Here is a 19,466-nt window from a genome sequence, read left to right on the forward strand (position 1 = left end):
AAAATGCCCAAGTCTAGGAGGCATGGAAAACATTAGGGTTGCAGCTACTACATAGCAGGGCGTGTCTCCATCTTAAATAGTACATAGCAGGGCGTGTCTCCATCTTAAATAGTCGTAAAACACGTAAAATGATGCAGCAATAGGATGTCAAAGCCGGGAAATGGACTCAGCATAACCACTGCGTTGGGGGAAAACGCTAGCGCTTGTGCTATAGTTATGTAAGCTTACAGGAAAAGAGGTTGCTCAGAGTCCTCCCGGGCACCAAGTAGGCAATGCAGCGGAAGGCGGGGCATGTGTCCTTTGTCTTTACTAAGCAGGAGAACGTGAGTGTAAATGTTTCTTTTCTATGCTTTCTCTTTACTAAACAAGAGAACGCGAGGTTGCTGCCTTTGCAATGCGTTGTGGGCTGTGGGACTAACTGTCCTCAGCAAGACCAATAAAAACGCTTCAGGAAAGTCAGGCCTCATGAGTGCAGGAGCGCAGGCCTGCCTTCGATCAGCTAGCGGCTAAGTGGAAGTCTCATGACATGGTTTTGCTTTTGTAGAGATGGGTTGATCACGGTGTAGAACAGATTGGTTGCTGAGGCTGTGCTCGTCTGTTTTTTTTTTTTTCCCCCGGCCTCCTCTGTGTTACGGAGTTAGGTCCTCGGAGCGGTGAAGAAAAACAGGCCATTTTCCTTCACGCAACTGGAAGAATCCTCTACCTCTAATTGTATGAACCTCACAATAGTCGACCTTTTTTTTTATAAGAAAAAAGTTTTGATTTCAGAGCGGTCTGAGACCCCACCCCATGCGAGGTACCGGGAAGGGGCACTAAAGTGCATTTTGACGGAGGGGGTGGAGTTTAAAGGTGCAGTCAAAGCTAATAAACAAGATGACACTGTTTAAAAAAGAAAGGCAATTCCATCAATCTCGGCCGAGGGGAGGGCAGTGAACTGGACCCTCACCAGAGGATTGTCCTGACTCTGAACTTTTGAGAGAACTGCGTAAGGACCTGCACATATATATATAGACTCATTTGTCCCACATAGCAAAAATAGGCCTATTTCATCCTTAAGAAAGTATCTGCAAATCTGCTTAGTCAGGATCATAAAAACGTGGGCGGATTCCAGGTGCACTCCTCATGGGCATGCTCTGTGGTGCTAGCTAACGCAACGGCAGCTTCAGTGAGCACGCTGTTCATTTTCTTCAAAGCATGACTTCTAAACTACCGGAAAGAAAATACACAAGAAACGATTCAATCTTTTTTTTTCTGACAATCATTACTTTTACATTAAAAAGTCACCACCATCTTCAGATATATCGAAAATTAGGTCTCTAAATCTGATTATTTTTCTAGTCTTAGTTAACAATCTTGCACAGGCCCGACAATCTAAGACGTGGAGCTATGATCTGCACAGCTTGGCAGGTTTCGCCCAGTTTGACAGGTAGGCAACTGTGAGATATGCATTTTTTTTTAAATTTAGCATTTTTTTTTATCAAAAACAGTTCAAAATCGTTTAAAATCCCCATAGCGACTGTGTTTTATTTGTGTCACGCCATAGTTGGGAAGCTAGAAAGGAGGGAAAGAAATCCTGTCTGGAAGTCATCACAGTCCACATTTTCTTGGTCTTCCAGTTAAACCAGGGTGAGCCCAGCAAATGCAATACAGTGCCTTAACTAGAAGACTTGGTACTCTAATAGAATAATCTAGGCAACTAAACAGGGACCGTCTCCACCACGGGGGACTTAATGCACTCCTCGTGCAGGCGGCTCTTTTCGGCAAGGCTCAGAGAATTCTCCGCTGGATGCTCGGAAATGTGGCCTTCGCCGCCGTTCAACGCGGAGACGAACCCTTCCTGGGAAGGGCCTTTCAAGTATGAGTGAAATTCCACTTGGGGAAGACTGGGCCTGTGTTCAGGGTATAAGGTGTTACAGGGCACCCCACTATCATTTTCAGAAGTGGGGCAGCAAACAATGACAGAAGGGTTGGCAGCTGGGTAGTGGGAGGCCCCGTAGGCCTCTTCCGCTTGTCTGGCATAGTCAACAAATCGCTCTGGGGTCATGGCGTAAGGCACCAGCGACAGGGCACCGTTTTTGACAGTATCTCTTTCCGAATAGCTGTCAGAGATCTGGCTAGGAGTTCCTGGGATGTGGCTATCTATTTGGTAGTACAGGGTTGAAGAGCTAGCATAAAACGAAGCATTCTTTGTGTGGCTCTCATGAACTGCGGTGCCATCCGAGTAACAAAGAACAGAAGGAAGAGGGACGACTTCGGCATGGGCTCCCAGCCCTTCTACAAAGCTGTCTCCCTTGTCCTCATCGTCATCTTCTTCCTCCTCTTCTTCCTCCTCCTCCTCCTCTTCCTCCTCATCCGACTCACTGGGGGCCAGGCTTTGTGTGCTGGAGTCGGTGACTCCGCTGCAGAAGCTGCTTCCATCCTCCTCCTCTTCCTCCTCCTCTCCCTGGCCATCCAGTTCCTCCTGCAGGTGAAGCACGGCAGCCTGGGGTTCCGTGTCAATCTCGAAATTGTCTGCGATGGCGTATTCTACCGAGTGAGCGACGGGGCCCATGGAAGTACCGTGGGGGCTTATCTCACCGTGGCAGCCGTTCAGCGTGGGGATTTGCTGCTCGCGATTTTTCTCCAGTTCAAGTTTCATGATTGTGTGCAAAAAATGAGTCCGGACACGGATAGGATTAAATTCAATTCTACCTGCTGTGTTGCTACAGCCTTCTTTAGTGCAGCCGCATGGGAAAGACATACGATCCACCTTGGGAGGAAGAACACGGATTAGCGCCATGGAATTATTACAGACCAAATAAAATCACGGGCTTTCTAACAACTCCTCTGAATTAGGTAATGCACTCGAGCTCTGCTTGTGCCACAGCCGATGATGAATAAGCTGCAAGCAAAGAATGAGCAGGGAGAGTGAAGACTTTTCAATGAGCGGCTCTTAAATGCGTATGTAAAAAGAGCGGTGGGTTGAGGATAGAAGTGAGAATTTAAATTTCATTGTGTCCTCCAGGGCTTGCTTATTTTGCACTCTCTCCTTTTCCTTCTCTTTCACATTTGATTTTATTTCCATTTCACAACCCTGGTTCCCTTCTGTTGCATGCCAACGCGTCCACCCACTTTTAAGTCACACATAGACGGCTCTTCTTTAGGCTGCTAGTCTAATTTAACATCCATGACAGGACTGCCACGCCACTATGTTCTTTCCTTTGAATCTAACGAGATGACCTTCCCTACTCCAGGTATCTGGGATGACACTACCCGGGGCCACACAATGCCACCCCGCCATAGTCTCAATGCTTTGTCTTATCAACGGGTCCTTGGGTTGCAGAATATTTGTACACTGTGGGGAAGATGTGCTGCTGTGAATGGTGTAATAAAAAGCCAAATGGTCAATAGCTAGGCAGGAGAGGATAGGCAGGACTGCCAAGGAGAGAGAGGAAGAAGAGGAGGAATCTATGTGTGCGGGATTTGCCAGCGAACTTGGAGCAAGTTGGAGCAAGAGCGGTAAAGTAGACTACACGGCAGAATGTAGATTTAAAAATATGGGTTAGTTAAGTTAGAAGAACTAGGTGGAAAAGCCAAAGCTAAGGCCAAGATTTCATAATGAATAATAAATCTCCGTGATGTTATCTGTGAGCTAGAGGCCCAAAGGAAAGTCAGACTACACCCTTGACACATGGATGCAGGTCCCTTGACCTGCTTCCCACTTAAGACTAGAAGCCCAACTCAGATGGACTTACCTTGTGCCAACAAGTGCAACAGCAGGGACTCAGAAGGCCTGTAAGCTGAAGACCAGCACAGGCAACTTAGTAAAACCCTTCCTTAAAAGAATATAGTTTTCAAACATGTGCTTAGTGGGGGTAGAGCACTTGCCTATTGTGTCTGCGAGGCACCATCCTCAACAGAGAAAGGAAATGGAGGGAGGGAATGGAACGGGAAAATGTGTTTTCATCAGCTGAGGGGAAGAGAACTGTCCTTTGCTCTCAGCCGCTTAAGTGACTTTCTCCTTTTAAAGGAATAAAGTTATTCCTGCATAAAATAAGAGCAAGTACCCAATCACAGGGCTCTGCTGAAATGTAGGTGGACAGGAGCAGAGAATCACCTTGACCAGGAGTTGGTAAGCTATTGCTTTTCTTTTTCATCAGGCTGAACTTTGAGGTTTTAAAAAGTGTAATCACCAGGTGAGGCTCGTGAGGCTGTTTCCCACTGTTGTTCACATAAAAGTCAAGTCTGAAGCTCTGTGGAACAAGACAGGCTTTTCACTGTTCAGGAGGATATTCCCAGAGAGCAAAAGTCCTCTCTTACTCACTTCTTTCTCACATTCCGCAAGCCAATCTTGTGTCTACAATAAGACAGACACCTGTTCTTATTAAGGAAACCTTAGCGGTCCTGAGTAAATGCTGTACATGGTAGCTTTGATTTATTTTTCATTGAATAAGCATGAGACCATTTGGGGTTTTGCAGTTCTGTCGTCTCAGTGCTTTGAAGACTGAAACTGATCACAAGTAATGGATAAACACAGGGCTGGGCCCCAGTAAACCTTGTTGACAAAAACGTGTCTGGTGAGATTCCACTGTGAGTTCGACAGCATCTCAACCTGTTCGCTGTAGAAATGACATGGAGCGCAGGGTTTCCCCGGAAACCCTACTCCAGACAAGGTAAGCCTGCAGTTTAGTCTTTTAAGGTCTGCCTGACTAGGGACTTCTCCAGTAGTCCATATCACTGGTGATGAATTATTATTTTATATCCCATGGATGGACCAGAAAGTATGCACTCAAGTGCAACAGATGGTGTCCTCTCCTATGTAAGAAAAGAGCTAAAATAAGCTGATGTAACGACAGAATCTGGGAGGAAATGTCTCAACAAACTCAGCTGCAGTTTGAGTTTCCATTTACACTATACACAGTATGCATGAGCGTTTTATGAATGCTCTTGAATTGGGGTTTCTTTGTCCTTGAATTATGTGTCTTTCCTTTCCAGCCCAATTCTTCTCCTAAATAATAATAATTAAAAAAAAACAACCTAAATATACCCAACATGACTGCTTCTTTCTGGGGTGACATGGGACATCACTTCTTCAGATGCTCTGAAATGCCAATCCTTACCTGACACTTGATGCCTGCCAGGCTGCAGGTACATGTTTCTGGATCACAGAACACTCTGCAGTCGCAGCCACAGTCTTCCCGGGACAGGCGGATGGCTCGCAGTTCGTGTTTTTCTTCCACGTCGATCTTCTTCACTCCAGAGGCACGCAGCAGGGCTCTCCGTTTTTTTGTGGGCAGGGGTTGTAGGAAGAAGTATTCGTCTACTTCTGTGTTGTCTAAATCAATATCATCGTCGGAAATGTCATCGACTGTCAGAGTGCTCGCTTCTTCAGACTCCACTGTGCCATTTTTAGTCATCTGGAGACAGAAGGAAGTAAACAAGGATGTCATTTGGGCAGAGGCCAAAATCCCCACTTCAGTGTGGGTGAGGATGAGCTGAGCTGTCGCACGCCGAGTCTACAACCACAGAAAGTCAGAGGAAAGGGAACAGGGATGTCAAAACAGTTGGCTTTTTAAAAAGCTCTGCTCACAGACAATGGCTGAATGCAACTCTTCATATCCTCACATCAGTGACTGCAGTTACAGCTTGAGAGGCCAGAGTGTGAACCCATCAGAGGTTACAAGACAGCCCTGCCCAAAAGCTGTTTTTATACTCAGCTCATGGTGACATCTCCGATGTCAGAGAAAATATGCCCTGGATCAGGTGACAGCATCTCAGTGGGAGCCATGACTACCTTACTCAGCAAACATCATGTCCTTGAAATAATATGTCTGTCTTCCAGGCCCCAGCAAAGTGCGCATTCAGGACCCAGGGTTGCACTGTGCTGCCTGGGTCACAAACACTGGTTATTACCCAGAACACTCCAAGAAGAGACGCTTGACAGACGTAATGACCCAGGTCAGCATGCTCTCAGTTAAACAAGGACATAGATTAGTGCTGGCAAGGTCTCATCAGTCCGCCACTGAGACAATGGACCGGGTTCTCACAGGAGTGCATGCAAACCTCAGACCAAAGGTTTGCAATCCGCGCAACAGCTCTTGTGCACGCTCATTCCTTGGCTACTCATGATGGCTGTGCCTATTTATATTTCTTTTCTATATTAATCTCATCCATCAGTAAGCTCTGGGTATGTATTTCATTTGCGATTATTATAAAAACACTGATTGTTTCCTACATACAAAACATTTAGAAGTTTTCCTCACTCATGAGCAAGATATTGTGTGTTTGTGTGTGAGGGTGGGGGTGGGCAGCCCAGTAACAAAGGCAGAAACTTCATAAGAAATAAACCATGAGAGTTCTAAATATGGAGAGTATTTTAATTATTTAATTTATTGCCTTCCAAATTTCATTAATTATGGCTATTACTATGCCTGATGATCTTGACAACTCATCCATTAGACAGTGAAAATACTCTAGAGACATAAGGCATTATGCTTTCATCTTTATAGAAGGAGTCCATATTTAGGGAGGAATATTTACAATTGGACCCCAGACTTGAATTGTCCAACTCTGAGTGTACCGCAGAGCAACGCTAAAAAAATGAGTGTGCCCCAAGATACACTGCAAAGGGTCCCCGTGGCGTGTTTTCTTAAGCTATTTTTATGTATTGTATTTTAGCTCTTGAGCCTGTGATCCCTCAAAGGTCTTATTATTGGGCATTGTTTCTTAGTAGGATCCATTATTCCCTCCCCTGGCATTTGTGAGAAAGTGTGCATATGGTGACATGTTTGTGCAGGGTGCCTGTGTGTGTGAGTCAGGGATTGGATGTTTGTGCAGGGTGCCTCTGTGTGTGAGTCAGGGATTGGATGATCTTACTCTACCTCTCAACCATCTTAGTTTTCGCGGGTCTCTCACTGAAACTGGAGAGTTCCCCATTCCAATTAGACTGAGTGGATAATGTACCCCCAGGATCTGTCTGCCTCAACTCCCTGTCTCTGCTCACTATACCCAGGCCATTTCTGTAGGAGCTGGGGATCTAAACTCAGGTCCTTAGGCTTGTGCCACAGGGACCTCCTGACAGGGCCTTCTCCCAAGCCTGGCATCCCTTAGGTATGTACTGGTTAAACTGTGACGCCCAACACCAAGGTGTTACCTTGGATGCGGTTAGCATTTCTGTGCATCCTCACTTACTAGCAAGCTGCATGTTCTCATGTATGAAGATCTGAGTTCTCTAAGAAATTCAAACGCATAGCTACCTGGCACACTGGGTCTTTGCTGAGTGAACCTTCATGAGAGCTGGAATGCTCCCTTTCCCTTCCTGTTCCTCAGTGGCACGGAGATCTCTTTTAGTTACTCCCTGGCTTGCCCTATGTGAATCTCAGAAAGCTTCTGACTGCAGAGTATATGTAGATACTCACTCCAGTATATTATTTCCATGTCATCTCCATGTTTTAGCATTATATATATATATATAATGTTTAGCATTATACATATATATATATATATACACACACTTTATATTATACTATAATGCTACTTTACATGGATGGATAGATAGATGATAGGTAAGTAGATAGGTAGATAGATAGATGGATCTATCTATCTATCTCTCTTTATCTATCATCCATGTATTATCTATCTATCATCTATTTATCTATCCATGCATCCTCTATCTATCTATCTATCTATCTATCTATCTATCTATCTTCCATGTATTATCTATCTATCATCTATCTCTATATAAATGACACAAAAGCAGAAGACGGGCTTTTTGAAAAAATGAAGGACACCAGAAAGGGCAACGATGAGAGGCAGATAATCAAAGCTCGATGATAAACATGTATGGAAATGTTATGGTGAAACCTACTATGTTTACACTAACTGAAAAGAAATCATTAAAAAAAAAAAAGGCCAGGCGTGGTACACACCTATAATTCCAGTATCTGGGGAGTAAAAGCAAGGTGATTGTAGACTTGAGGTCAGCCCCAGATATATATAAAATAACCTGTTTCAAAAACCAAGGGGTAGAGACGTACCTTAGTGACAGAGCATTTAACTAGCAACACACACACACACACACACACACACACACATGCACTCACGGGTGCACACAAATGCACACACAAAAGTTTAAGATTTAAGCACTATCAAGGATCTTGGCCTTTATTTCTCTGGTTTGCATGTAAAAGAAAGAGAAATTAGCAGTGGAGGTGAAAGAGCAGTGGTATTGCAGAGCAAGCTGTGGGATCTGCAGGTCAGAAGCTTAGCCATGCCTTTCACCTGCATTAGCGCATTCAGCATCACAAAGCCTCAGAATGCAGACATTATCGCTAGATCTGTTTACCTCATAAGAAAACTGAGGCACAGGAATGATAGATAATTTGCCCAAGATCACAAGGGCCCTAGGTCATGATCCTAAATGTCTAACTACATACAACTTGCATATAGGCACACATTTTGCATAATTAATAATTTCAGGACAGGCATGTCCCACTAAGTCATTGTGTATGCTGGCACATAACCCAATCACATTAGACTGGAATAAACAGACAAGGAATCTAATACTTTTTAATTCCATTCAGAAGGATTTCTGAGCAAGGGTTAGCACAACACCCGAGAACACACAGTAGACACATGTAGGCGGGGGGTGAGGGGGGGGGGGTCCTGGCACAGTTGTGAAAAATGAAAATTGTCAGGTGTGTAATAATTTAATGGCAGAAGGCTTGGTGGGTTGGAGCCAAGGGGCGCCACAAAGTCACACCATGCAACAGGGCTCATATTAGAGGTTTATTGGGGAGGAGGAGGGATGCAGAGGTGACCTCTGAGCTAGAGCAGAAGGAAGAGAGAACTGGGAGGGAAGGTGCTTGCTTTCTAAAAGGGGGTATAGCACATGCGCATAGTGAGAGTAAGCGACCCATGGGTCGTCACATTGCCACATCTTATGCAGAAACTCCACCCACTCAGCAATAGTGCTTTCCAAAGACTGAGACAGAATTGAAGGTGATGCCTCTGTTAACTTGTATGCTCTCCAGATGATTGGACTTGTGGAATCGCTCCTATTCTTGGTTTGGGAGCAATGAAAACATGGAAATAAACGTCAGTCTTTAAACAGAAGCTTCTATTCTGCCTCGGCTGATGAGTAATTTATTTGTGATTTGATACCATTGTTTTAGTTTTATACTCTTCTTCTACGTCTATGCATTTGTGTGTTTCATGCTGTTTGTACTGTAAAATGTGGCCCTGAGTTCTGTCACTGACAAGTGTGAGCATAAGACTTTCCTCTTGAGCAACTGTGTAAATGTGTTCACACTCACTGTGGGAATAAAAGCACTACACCTGCCTTAGAATGATAGAATCCAAGCATTTTAGTTTTACAAGTGTGGACCCACTGACTGGTATCAGTAAGTCATTTCAGGAGGGCATTCTGCACATTGAGACACACCAGAGACACAGTAGCGGGAGAATCAGAGGGTGGTTTTGCAATCTTTGAGTCAAATCAGAGTGCTCAAAGGAAAAAATAACATTCAGTTTCTTTTCTTCTTCCATCTTAAATGTTGATTTAAATTTTCGTTTCCTCACAGCTTACTTTGTTTTTATTATTGAGAGTTTCATATTGATGATTTGAAATTATTGATATTTCCATGTATATAATAGGTTTTGAACATATCCATCCCCATCCTTGCCCCACCAACTCCTTCTCTATCTCAAGACCTTTCCCTTTCCAACTTCATGTAATTCTTCTGCCTTTTTCTCTTAAACCCACTAAGCCCATTTACTTCAGCATGTACATGCACGGGTGTACAATCATGCATGGGTGTACAATTACCAGCAGCCTTTCAACTTTACTTCACCTCATTCCAAAAGCAGATATATTCTACTGTCAATGCATTTTATAGTCCAGGCAGTATGATGCAGATACATACATACAAATTAAAAAAATATATAATGTAAAAGAAAAATCATCGTATCAAATTACAGGTCAATTACTCATCACATCAAAGGCAGTAGGGAAATCTCTACCTTTAATTGCCATTTATTTCCATTCAACTTCATTGTTTATAACCAAGACAAAGGTTGAGTCCACGATTCCAATAATCTGGACAATATGTAGGCTAATGAATGCACTGGGCTCTAGGAAATGTAGAGTTAAAATTATTGGTGTCAGTGAGCACACCAAACAACCAATTCAATGCAAAATGGGTATGGTGAGAAGAAATGATGAAAATATGGATGAATTCAAATGTTGAAAAAACTGAAAATAAGATCACTTCAATAAAGCGCTTAAATGGTTTGTCTAGCAATAGAATGTTCTCATCCTTAGAAAACTACTAACACATATAAAGATTACAGCGGGAATATGACTGGAAACTCCTTCTGTTCTAAAGCACCAATTGCCGTCCAGCACATTAAGGATGCTGTTCCTGGGACTGAGCTGAGCTGCTGCATGTTCAGCATCAAATATGGAATTCCATAATTATCTCAATTCATGGACAACAAAAGTAATTATTTTAGAGCTGGGACAATCAGGTGCTTGTAAAAGGTGGTTTGTCTGAGTCTAGCTGAATGACTGATGTTATTCACAACCAACCTGGGGGGTTATTCGACCCCAAAATCTTTCCAGATCGTCAAGACTAGGTTAGAGAGAAAATCTTTTAGAGTAATGGTAGAAAATGTTTACAGCAGAGTTTAAAAACAAACTAAACTAAACTAACTAACTAACTAACTAACTAACAACAACAACAACAAAAACCAAGCAGGCATGAGATCACTGGCTAAGAGCTATGATCCAAGAGCTGACCTCAGTACAAGAGTGAGGCAGGAGACAAAACATGGTCCGTGCTTCCATCAGATAAGCTCCTTCAGAAAAACAGGGTATGCACCAGACAGAGAGAACAAAGAATACAGAAGAAAACAAAGCTTGGGAGGGGGGAGGGAGGGTATCTGTATCTTTTGCATGTGGAGGTGGTCTTTCTGATGTGGGTGTTATTAGGAGAAACTGGCCAAAGGTGGGTGACCTAACGTGGTCGGTCCTGATTTTCTCAACTTCGTCATTTATTCTGGGTTGCCTCTAACCAATGCAGTCTGTTCCCTAATGTAGTCATACTACATTAGTTTTGCTGGTTGATGTCATATATGTGTCTCCTATCATACTATGTATACATAGTGAGCAAAGCCTCTGTCTTCATCTCCTCTACTCCTGGCACCTTGATAACGCGCCGTCTCATATAATTGGTTAATAAACTTGTTTTAATAAATGAATAGATTTTTTTTAATCGCTATGCTATTGTTACCAGTTCCTTCAGTCAATGTGGCGGCGTTAGAATGGACAGAAGTTTTTTCATCTAAAAACCTCCGAGTCAGCTGGGGGAAAAGAATGTAATAAACATGATACAGCATAATAGATGCACTAAAACAGACATGCACACGGTCGAAGTAAAAGGGAAACGGAAGGACAGGATGAAAGGAAGGTGAGATATAAAGCAGAATTATTTACTTGTGTTCCTGAATTCATAATGTCCTAGCAGAGAGTGATGCTCAAGCCAGGAATGGGAGAGCAGACATGCCAGGAAGGATTTGCACAAATAGGAGGGAGCGGCGCCGTGGAAGAGCGCTCAGTGGCTTTGTGTGCCAATCCCCAGGCCCAGACAATTTATGCCTCATGGTAATGAAAAAGCCTAAGTTATGATTGCTCATTCTAACATCTGTGAGAACTCATGGGGGAAGAAATTAAATGATGATCAAAATGGGAATGAATTGTTTTTTTTTAAAAAAATGCTAATTCTGGAAAACAATATTCTAAAAAGGATGATTTAAACAGATGGTCTCAGTAGAAGGGATAAATGAGAGCGTTGAATACTAAACTACTGACAGAGTTCCTGAGAGAGAAAACCAATATAGAGTTCATGTTTCAAATGAGCTCTATGCAAAAGCACACTGTAGGAAAGCTAAAGAGCGAGGTACACCAAGGCCTTGGTCCTCTGCTCTGCTGGCCCCTGTTCCCACAACCCACACAGCACAGCTGGGAAGCCCAGTGCTATTGTCTTGGGAATTCGCTGTTCTTGTACAGTCCTAAGAACTCATCTGGAGGCTCAGAGAAGGTTCCACACACACTCTTCACAGGAAACAGCACTATCTCTTTAGTGAGTGTGGTCGGAGAGTGAACGCAGCTCTGCAAATGGGGACCCCGCTTCTGTTGCACCTTCAGTGTGTCCAGGGATGAGTCTGGCATCGTTTACGCCCATCAGTGACAGTGGCTCTTCCTGGCAAGGATTACTGGTGGGAATAGTGGGCATCGTGGGGCGATGCTGAAGCCATTCCCCCAATCCTCCTAAGGATCACTGCTCTGACAGGATTTCCCAAACTTAGCTCAGCCTTGCAAAACACAGTTTTCAAATCAAGACCTGGATAAGGGCAGGAATGATTGTTAAAATAACAACCAAACCCTGCCAATCCCTTTATGTCTGGCATTAAAGAGCACTCTATACCTGGAGATACTAAAACCTTGTATTTTTTTGTTTATATCATGATGCATGTTTGATTTTAAAAAGTTGTTTGCTTGTTTATCTCTCCTTTTACTGTCTTCTTTGTTCTATTTACTTAATATGAACAGACCAATCAAGATTCCCCAAAGCTAATGCCATCTTCATGTGCATCTGGGGACACATGTGAGCTGAGAGTGGATAACGCAGCATACTCCTGCACACTGGATGGATCTGTCCACTGGGACATCTGCTGTATGGGTACTCATAAACAGGATTGTATGGGGTGGGGAATCCAGGGCAAAAATGTCCCTGCCCCAGAATCCTCAGTGGGAAGAATTGGGAATGTTGAACACTATAGAGCAGAAATACATCTACATAGATGCCATAAAGTATGTTCAGGTATGTGTATGTCTACAAGTACTGTTTTTATTCATTAGGAGTTCAGAAAATAAATACATTTGTGTTCTACAGTGCAGATGTGGGGTGGAGGGTATGGAATAGGGTAGTAGGTTTCTCCGTGGAAGGAAGAGCTCCCCCTTAAAGCTGTAAAGATGGAATACACTATTTTAACGAAGTAATGTACTCTGGGTAACCAGAGATAGGTAATTTAGTTTGGCATGTACAAGACATGCATTGAATAAAAGAATTCCTGGTTGTGTGGTCTGAATTAAGAAGGATGACCCAGTTTATAAGGTCTTTGGCAAACTGAAGAAAACATTCATAGCACAGGTCTTATTTACTATGACCTTCAGGTGGCAAATTAAAACCAATTTAATCACTTCAATGAGCGCTTATGCCACATAATGAAGCCTTCCTGGTCAATAAATAAGTCATCTAAAATTATAAGATGTCTTTGGGATCCACATTACCATGAAAATCACCAGAAAGAATAGTGTTAACATACAAAACATATCTTTTCTAAAATGCTTCATTCCTTCTGGGTTAGGTCAATATTGTCTCTTCCAGTGGCAAATCATAGGCCAAGATGCATCCAGCAGCACGCTGGTAAATACTTAAGCATTTGACACTGTCAAGACATAGTTATCATTGCTCGTGGTTAACAAGTTCTGGGGCTTCACTATTCCTTCCTAGCTAATTCTGAGACACAGTGGGGAAGAATGAAAACAGAATTTATTCCAGTGAGCAACATCATTGAGTGTACCCCACAAAAATTTTTCCTAGATCCAAAAAGTAACATTTCTTGCACAGGAAAAATGTAAAGATTTGATTACATATGCTTAATTGTTCCCTGTCAGCTAAAATACTACAATATTTTGAAAGAACATATTCTTAAATACATTACACACACACCGGGTAGAAACCCACCCTGTCAGTCTCTATCACTTTGCTTAGGTAAATTTTCCTGTCCTTGTCAAAATAGGCTGTGTATATGTGCACAAGACAGAGCAGGTACTTGGCACGGCAATGTTTTCCATTTGGTGCTGAAACTTGCCTCTGTTTAAGATGCATTATAAGAGCTTTGCTACTTAGAATGTTCTGAAGCAGAGTTTAACAGGGAGGTTCTGTACAGTAATTAGCTCTCAGCAGCACCATGACCAACACAATATGCTATATCTAAAGACAAGCTGCAGCATAAGGAAGAAAATTAAAACCAAAGCTAAAAATGTTGAAATTATGGGGTTTGAGAGATATTTCACCCATCCCTTCCAAGTGAATGTATTTCATGTATTTCTAAGAACATTTAAATTCTTTCCCTGGATCATTAATCCCAAGGCTGTTGAAGAGATGTAGAGAGCTGACCTGGAGGTGATGGAGAAGGTTGACCAGAGTACTCAGCACTTAGAGATTTTGAGTGAAGAAGATTGCTGTAGATATTTTTTTTAGGGGCTTCATAATTAAAAGCTAGCTGCTCTCTTTGCTTCAAGTTCGGAAAGAGGAGCCAGTAACCAAGCACGACCCATGAAGACACAGAAGAAACTGAGATGGGTATGTAACTCAGGAGAGCAGCTAGAGATGGTAACCAAATGTGGAAGACTGGAACTTTGACCCCCGGGAAGTAAAGGAAGGACGATTTGATTGTAGAAACACTGGTGAAGAGAGGGAGGTCACATCTGCACAAGCTACACTCGGTTTCTCAGAACAATGCAGTAGAATCCTCTAGGATGAAAAGAGAGGCAGCTAGGACAACAAGTCTCCGTGGAACCGGCAAACAGCTGCTGAATGTGTTGCCCAGAAACAAGAGAGATGGGAAGAAAGGCCAATGCAATTGTTCTACCGCGTGCTGCAGATTACTAAATCTAAGCACTTAATTTGCAAAGGAGCATAGTATTACAATGACTGTATTGATTACCACGAAGTGTGTGACATCTGAATGGGTTTGACAGGAAAGGGAATACTGTACTCTGTAATTTAGAAGCCTAAAGCTACTTATTTCTTCTAGAAACACGCGTTTTATCCAATTAGTTTTCTCCATTACTTATTTATAGTCGATGTGTGAAACATCCTTGGTGCCAACAAGAAAGATATACTTGAAATCCTCCAATAAATTAGATTTGTTCTACAAGTCTGTGTCTATATCTATATAATTGATTGACATCTATATAACTCATAACACAGGAAATGAATGACCAAATAAATTAAAAGCAATTTTATAGTCAAAACCTAAATTTCCACTCTTGATTTACTTCCAATTTGTAATTTTAAGGAAATCTCTAGAAGCTTGTATAACTAGAACCTCTGTTCGGAACTCAGCAGATGCCCTGGGAAAATCAGAGGCATTGTGTATGAGGACTTTAATCAATGCTGCATGAGGTCACTGCCTTTTCAAATAAGGAGAGTGAGAGCCCAGTGTGTTACTGTGACTCCAACATGAGGGTTTGGGGAAGGTTCATAGTGCCAGACGCTGTCTGTCGCTACTCTGCAGGGAGTTTACTGACACTCCCAGAAAACCATCTCAGGAAAAAATCCATTTGGACTCCGTTTCTCTCTCTCCTCCTCTCCCTGCCCGACTCCTGTCTCAACAAGGCTTTATTAATAGCCCTACTCCACTTGGAGCCGACAAGCCTGCTTCTGCCTCTGGAGTGCCAGGAACACGGGTGTGTGTCACCGTGTCCAGCAGCAAAGCTTATCATTAACAATTCTTTCTCTCCTCTCTGGACCGCCCTTCTGCAGCAAGGTTTCTCTGATGCTCCCACCCAACGCCACTGAGACAATTTTGCCACATTTCCCCCACAAGGGAATTTATACTTGGAAACAAATATATTTAAAAGAAAGATTCCTAGTATGAGTGAAATTTTTGGCACAGATATCATTCTGGGCTAGTTAATTCGAGTTTGGGGATAATTAAACCTTAGACAAAGCCGGGCGGTGGTGGCGCACGCCTTTAATCCCAGCACTCGGGAGGCAGAGGCAGGAGGATCTCTGTGAGTTCGAGACCAGCCTGGTCTACAAGAGCTAGCTCCAGGATAGGCTCTAAAGCTGCAGAGAAACCCTGCCTCGAGAGAAAAAAAAAAAAAAACCTTAGACAAAGTATAATTCATGACTTTTTTTAAATGTAAAAACTAATGCTAGAAAAACTTCAGTGGAAACACACAAACTTTCCCTCTCATATATTTTATAAAATCACTCTAGTGAATATATGTGCTGTCAGGTTTTAGCTTCACGTAACCTGTGTTTCTGAGTACATAGTACTAAGTCCAGAGAGGCTATGCTCAGATCACTGTGGAATCCCCTTAGCTTCACCTTCATTTGGAAGAGGGGATGATAACCAAATGCCATATGTTTACAACCAAAGGAAAGGCTACATGTTTTCACAGGAGAATGAAACCCTAAGCACGACACCTGCTGGCTTGTCCAAACCTTCCCCTAAGCACAATTTTACTAACGAGTCACCAATGGCGCTTTTCTCACTTCTATTTTTTTTTTTTTTTTTTTTTTTGCTGTTCTGCTTGCCAGAAAGTAGTGTGAAAAGATGCAGTGGGAGCCCTTTCAGCCAATAGCCTTTAAGATACCAGCCCACTTGGGCGTGGTCTCTTGCACTATAAATGCATATATAAAGACTGCACAGAGCTCCACAGGGCTCTCTCTCTCTCTCTCTCTCTCTCTCTCTCCTCTCTCTCTCTCTCTCTCCCACTCTCTGGATTTGGTTCCTGTTTTCTGCTCGTGCAGAGGACTGTGATCTGAGAATCTACTCCTGAATAAAGAACCCTTTATTATACTCCATTCTGAGCCAATGTGGGACTACTTTATCGTGTTCATCTACAGAAAGAGGTGTAGGAATTACAGCATGAGAGTAGCTCTCTGTCTCACAAGGGGAAGGCTGCTGTGGCGTGCGGTTCCTTCAAAGAAATGCGCGCACGGCCATCATTGAAAGTCGTCTGGCTCTCAGATGGTTTACAGTCGCTTAGCTGTTAGAATCTATTGCACACATCACCAAGACCTGAAAAAGAACAGAGTGTCTTCCCTGATCCTATACTGGGTAATCAATTAATTTAATACTAAGAACCAAAATAATATCAACCAGTTTCCTACTTGGTGAGTGTTTTTCTGCTGCCTGTGGACTTTTTTTTTTTAAATCTCAGCTATGTTCTGATGATTTTATCCCATTGGGTCTTTGTGAGGATTCATTCGATCACATGTATAAAATGCTTAGCAAATAAAAATCACCTAGTGATTGACAGCCATTACCACTGACTTACTAATATTTGAACTTGGAGAACGATGTCATCTCTGGGGAGGAAGGGGAGTTAGTTTTCAAAGAAAGGCTGGAATTCAGAAGCAAAGTTAAAAATCATTGCCGAATTAGGTACACAAAAATCAGTCAGAAAGACAAAAACAACCATGAGAAGAAACTGTCAATGAAACTTGCCAAAGATATCGACAAAAGGAATGTGAAACTTCATGGAGACTGAGTTATGTCCAGCTCAGTTTAACTTACTGTCTTCACACGCAACTGGGAATGAACATATAAACGAACACCGAACTAGAGAAAAGAAGATATTTTGAAGCACATGCCACATCTCTGCTGACTGATTTCAATAAATTGAAGGTAAAGGTAACAAAGATTCTTATAGTGGTTCAGGAATTTAATGAGAGGGTGTATGGGGACTCCTCCCAAAGTATTCTCTTTGTCATTAGATATCAATGGGAGAATGTTTCTAGACATTAATAAGTGGTAGGTCAAGGCATTTTCTGCATTTTGTTTTTCTCCAACTTAGATGCTGTCCCCATACCTCTTGACCACATAAAAGTCCTCCAACCCCCATAATGGAAGTCTACCCTCACCACAACACGTAGCTTTTCCTATGCTTTTTGGCCATGTCATAGCAAGCAAGCAAGCAAGCAAGCAAGCAAGCAAGCAAGCAAGCAAGCAATAGTATACCACCTACAGTCACTCATCCTACAGCAGACCCCCATGGTTTCCAACTATCTCTCTGTCCTCGTAAATTCAGCTCCCTACCCAGCACTGCCCATCTTCTCTCCTAAGTTCCTGTCTCCTCTTTTACATTTCTTTTCCTCTTCTTATATTCAGTCCGATTTACCCTACACTCACCTCTCCCCGGGCCAGCTCTAAGAGCCCCTTCCCTGGTCTGACAGGACACCGCTTCTCTTTTCCCGTGGCCTTCTACACCCTCAAACTCTTATCACATAAAATACATGACGGTCCTAACAGTTCCAACCTGTGCTTAAGATTTAGGATAACTTTTGAGTCCCTGAGGATGAAGAGAGACAAACACTTTAACGTGGCACCCCAGCCTCCTTCATGTAACTCCCCTGCCTCAGGTTCAGCAGACACCCCATGGCATCTTATGGGCCTAGTTGCTATCTCAGATCTTCCTGTCCCTTCTCTCAGGCACATTTCTTGACTTCCTGTCCACATCTGTTTCCCGTCAAAGATTTCCATAACAGCTTACAACTTTCTTGCATAGCCCTGAATGAAATTTCGATTCAATTTCCTTTTGACCACTTGATTGATATTTTTCTCTCCTACTGAAAGGCAAGTTCCTATAGACAGGAAACCATAACCGTGTTTAGTTTCCTGCTGGCCCTAGCCCAAGTACACTCTTATAAAGGTGTGTACGATGTAGCAATAGCCAATAGGTAAGTATTTGTAGAATGGATGAATAATGTCGGATAAGCACCCCATGAATACAGTATACTTACTGCTTTATAAAAAGAAGAAAGAAAAGAATGGAAACAGAAGAAAAAGACCCCGTGGACATGCAAAACACAGTCTGGCCTGTGAATAAAATGGTTAGCTCAGATGATGTGAGAATATAAGATTTTTGCAAAAAATGAACTGAAGTTTCACCTTTAGCTTTAGAGAGTTGAGCTTCTCCTCCCTGAGGTGTTCTCTCAGCATCTCTCGGTGCAGCCGTTCCTGCTCCCTCGCAAACTCGCCCAGGGTGTACTGGCGCACGCTGTTGTGACGACTGGACATGCCCAGAGTGCTGCCCCCCTGGCTGGGCACGCTGGTGAAGCCCTGTCTCCTGGTGAAGTAGTACACGGTAACACAGCTGAAATGCACGTTCTTCGTCCTCAGCCGTTTCTCTCTTTTGAGGATGGAAGAAGCTGGAAGGGAAAGAAGCAGGTCAGTGAAGCCCAGGGCAGCAGTGCCCAGTGATACTAAGAACACATCCTGGATCCTGTATGTTGACGACCAGAATGTTTGGAGCCTTGCCGGCTAGAAAAATACTGAATCCCAGAGTTGGCAAAAGGGCCTTTTGATTTCCTTTCTTACATTCATTTTTTTTTTCTAGGCACAGTAGAGTAGATTTTAAATGTTTCTGTAATGGCTGTTGAAGCAAACTTCTGGAGAGTTGCCAGTTATTTTTGGAATTAGCAGCAGAATTTAATTCCTCATTTCCTTGAATCCCTTGAGCTTTGGTTTCCTGGATTTCACACAGGTACTGTTATATTATGATCAGAAAAGTCCGAACATGTAACCTTCCATACCTTGGGTTTCATTTTTAAGAGTATGTCTTAAATTTTAAAAAAAAAATCAACTATCAAATAAATGAAAAGAACACTTATTGTGCAGAAAAT

General features: G+C 42.8%; 1 protein-coding gene across 2 annotated transcripts in view; it reads right to left on the bottom strand.

Moving 5' to 3' along the window:
• Nucleotides 1–1,696: 1,696 nt before the first annotated feature.
• The window catches only part of Csrnp3 (cysteine and serine rich nuclear protein 3), a 77,271-nt gene continuing 59,501 nt past the window's right edge, over nucleotides 1,697–19,466 (bottom strand). Inside the window, exons 2-4 of one of the 2 annotated variants that reach the window (XM_038337907.1) lie at nucleotides 18,733–18,992; nucleotides 5,100–5,396; nucleotides 1,697–2,749 (exon numbers count right to left, since the gene is read on the bottom strand). In XM_038337907.1, the coding sequence (XP_038193835.1) occupies nucleotides 1,697–2,749; nucleotides 5,100–5,396; nucleotides 18,733–18,992 (1,610 nt within the window). The remainder of the gene's footprint in view (nucleotides 2,750–5,099; nucleotides 5,397–18,732; nucleotides 18,993–19,466) is intronic. The other variant, XM_038337905.1, reaches the window with a different exon arrangement.

The sequence above is a fragment of the Arvicola amphibius genome, chromosome 7, assembly GCF_903992535.2.
Source record: "Arvicola amphibius chromosome 7, mArvAmp1.2, whole genome shotgun sequence".
NCBI lineage: Eukaryota > Metazoa > Chordata > Mammalia > Rodentia > Cricetidae > Arvicola > Arvicola amphibius.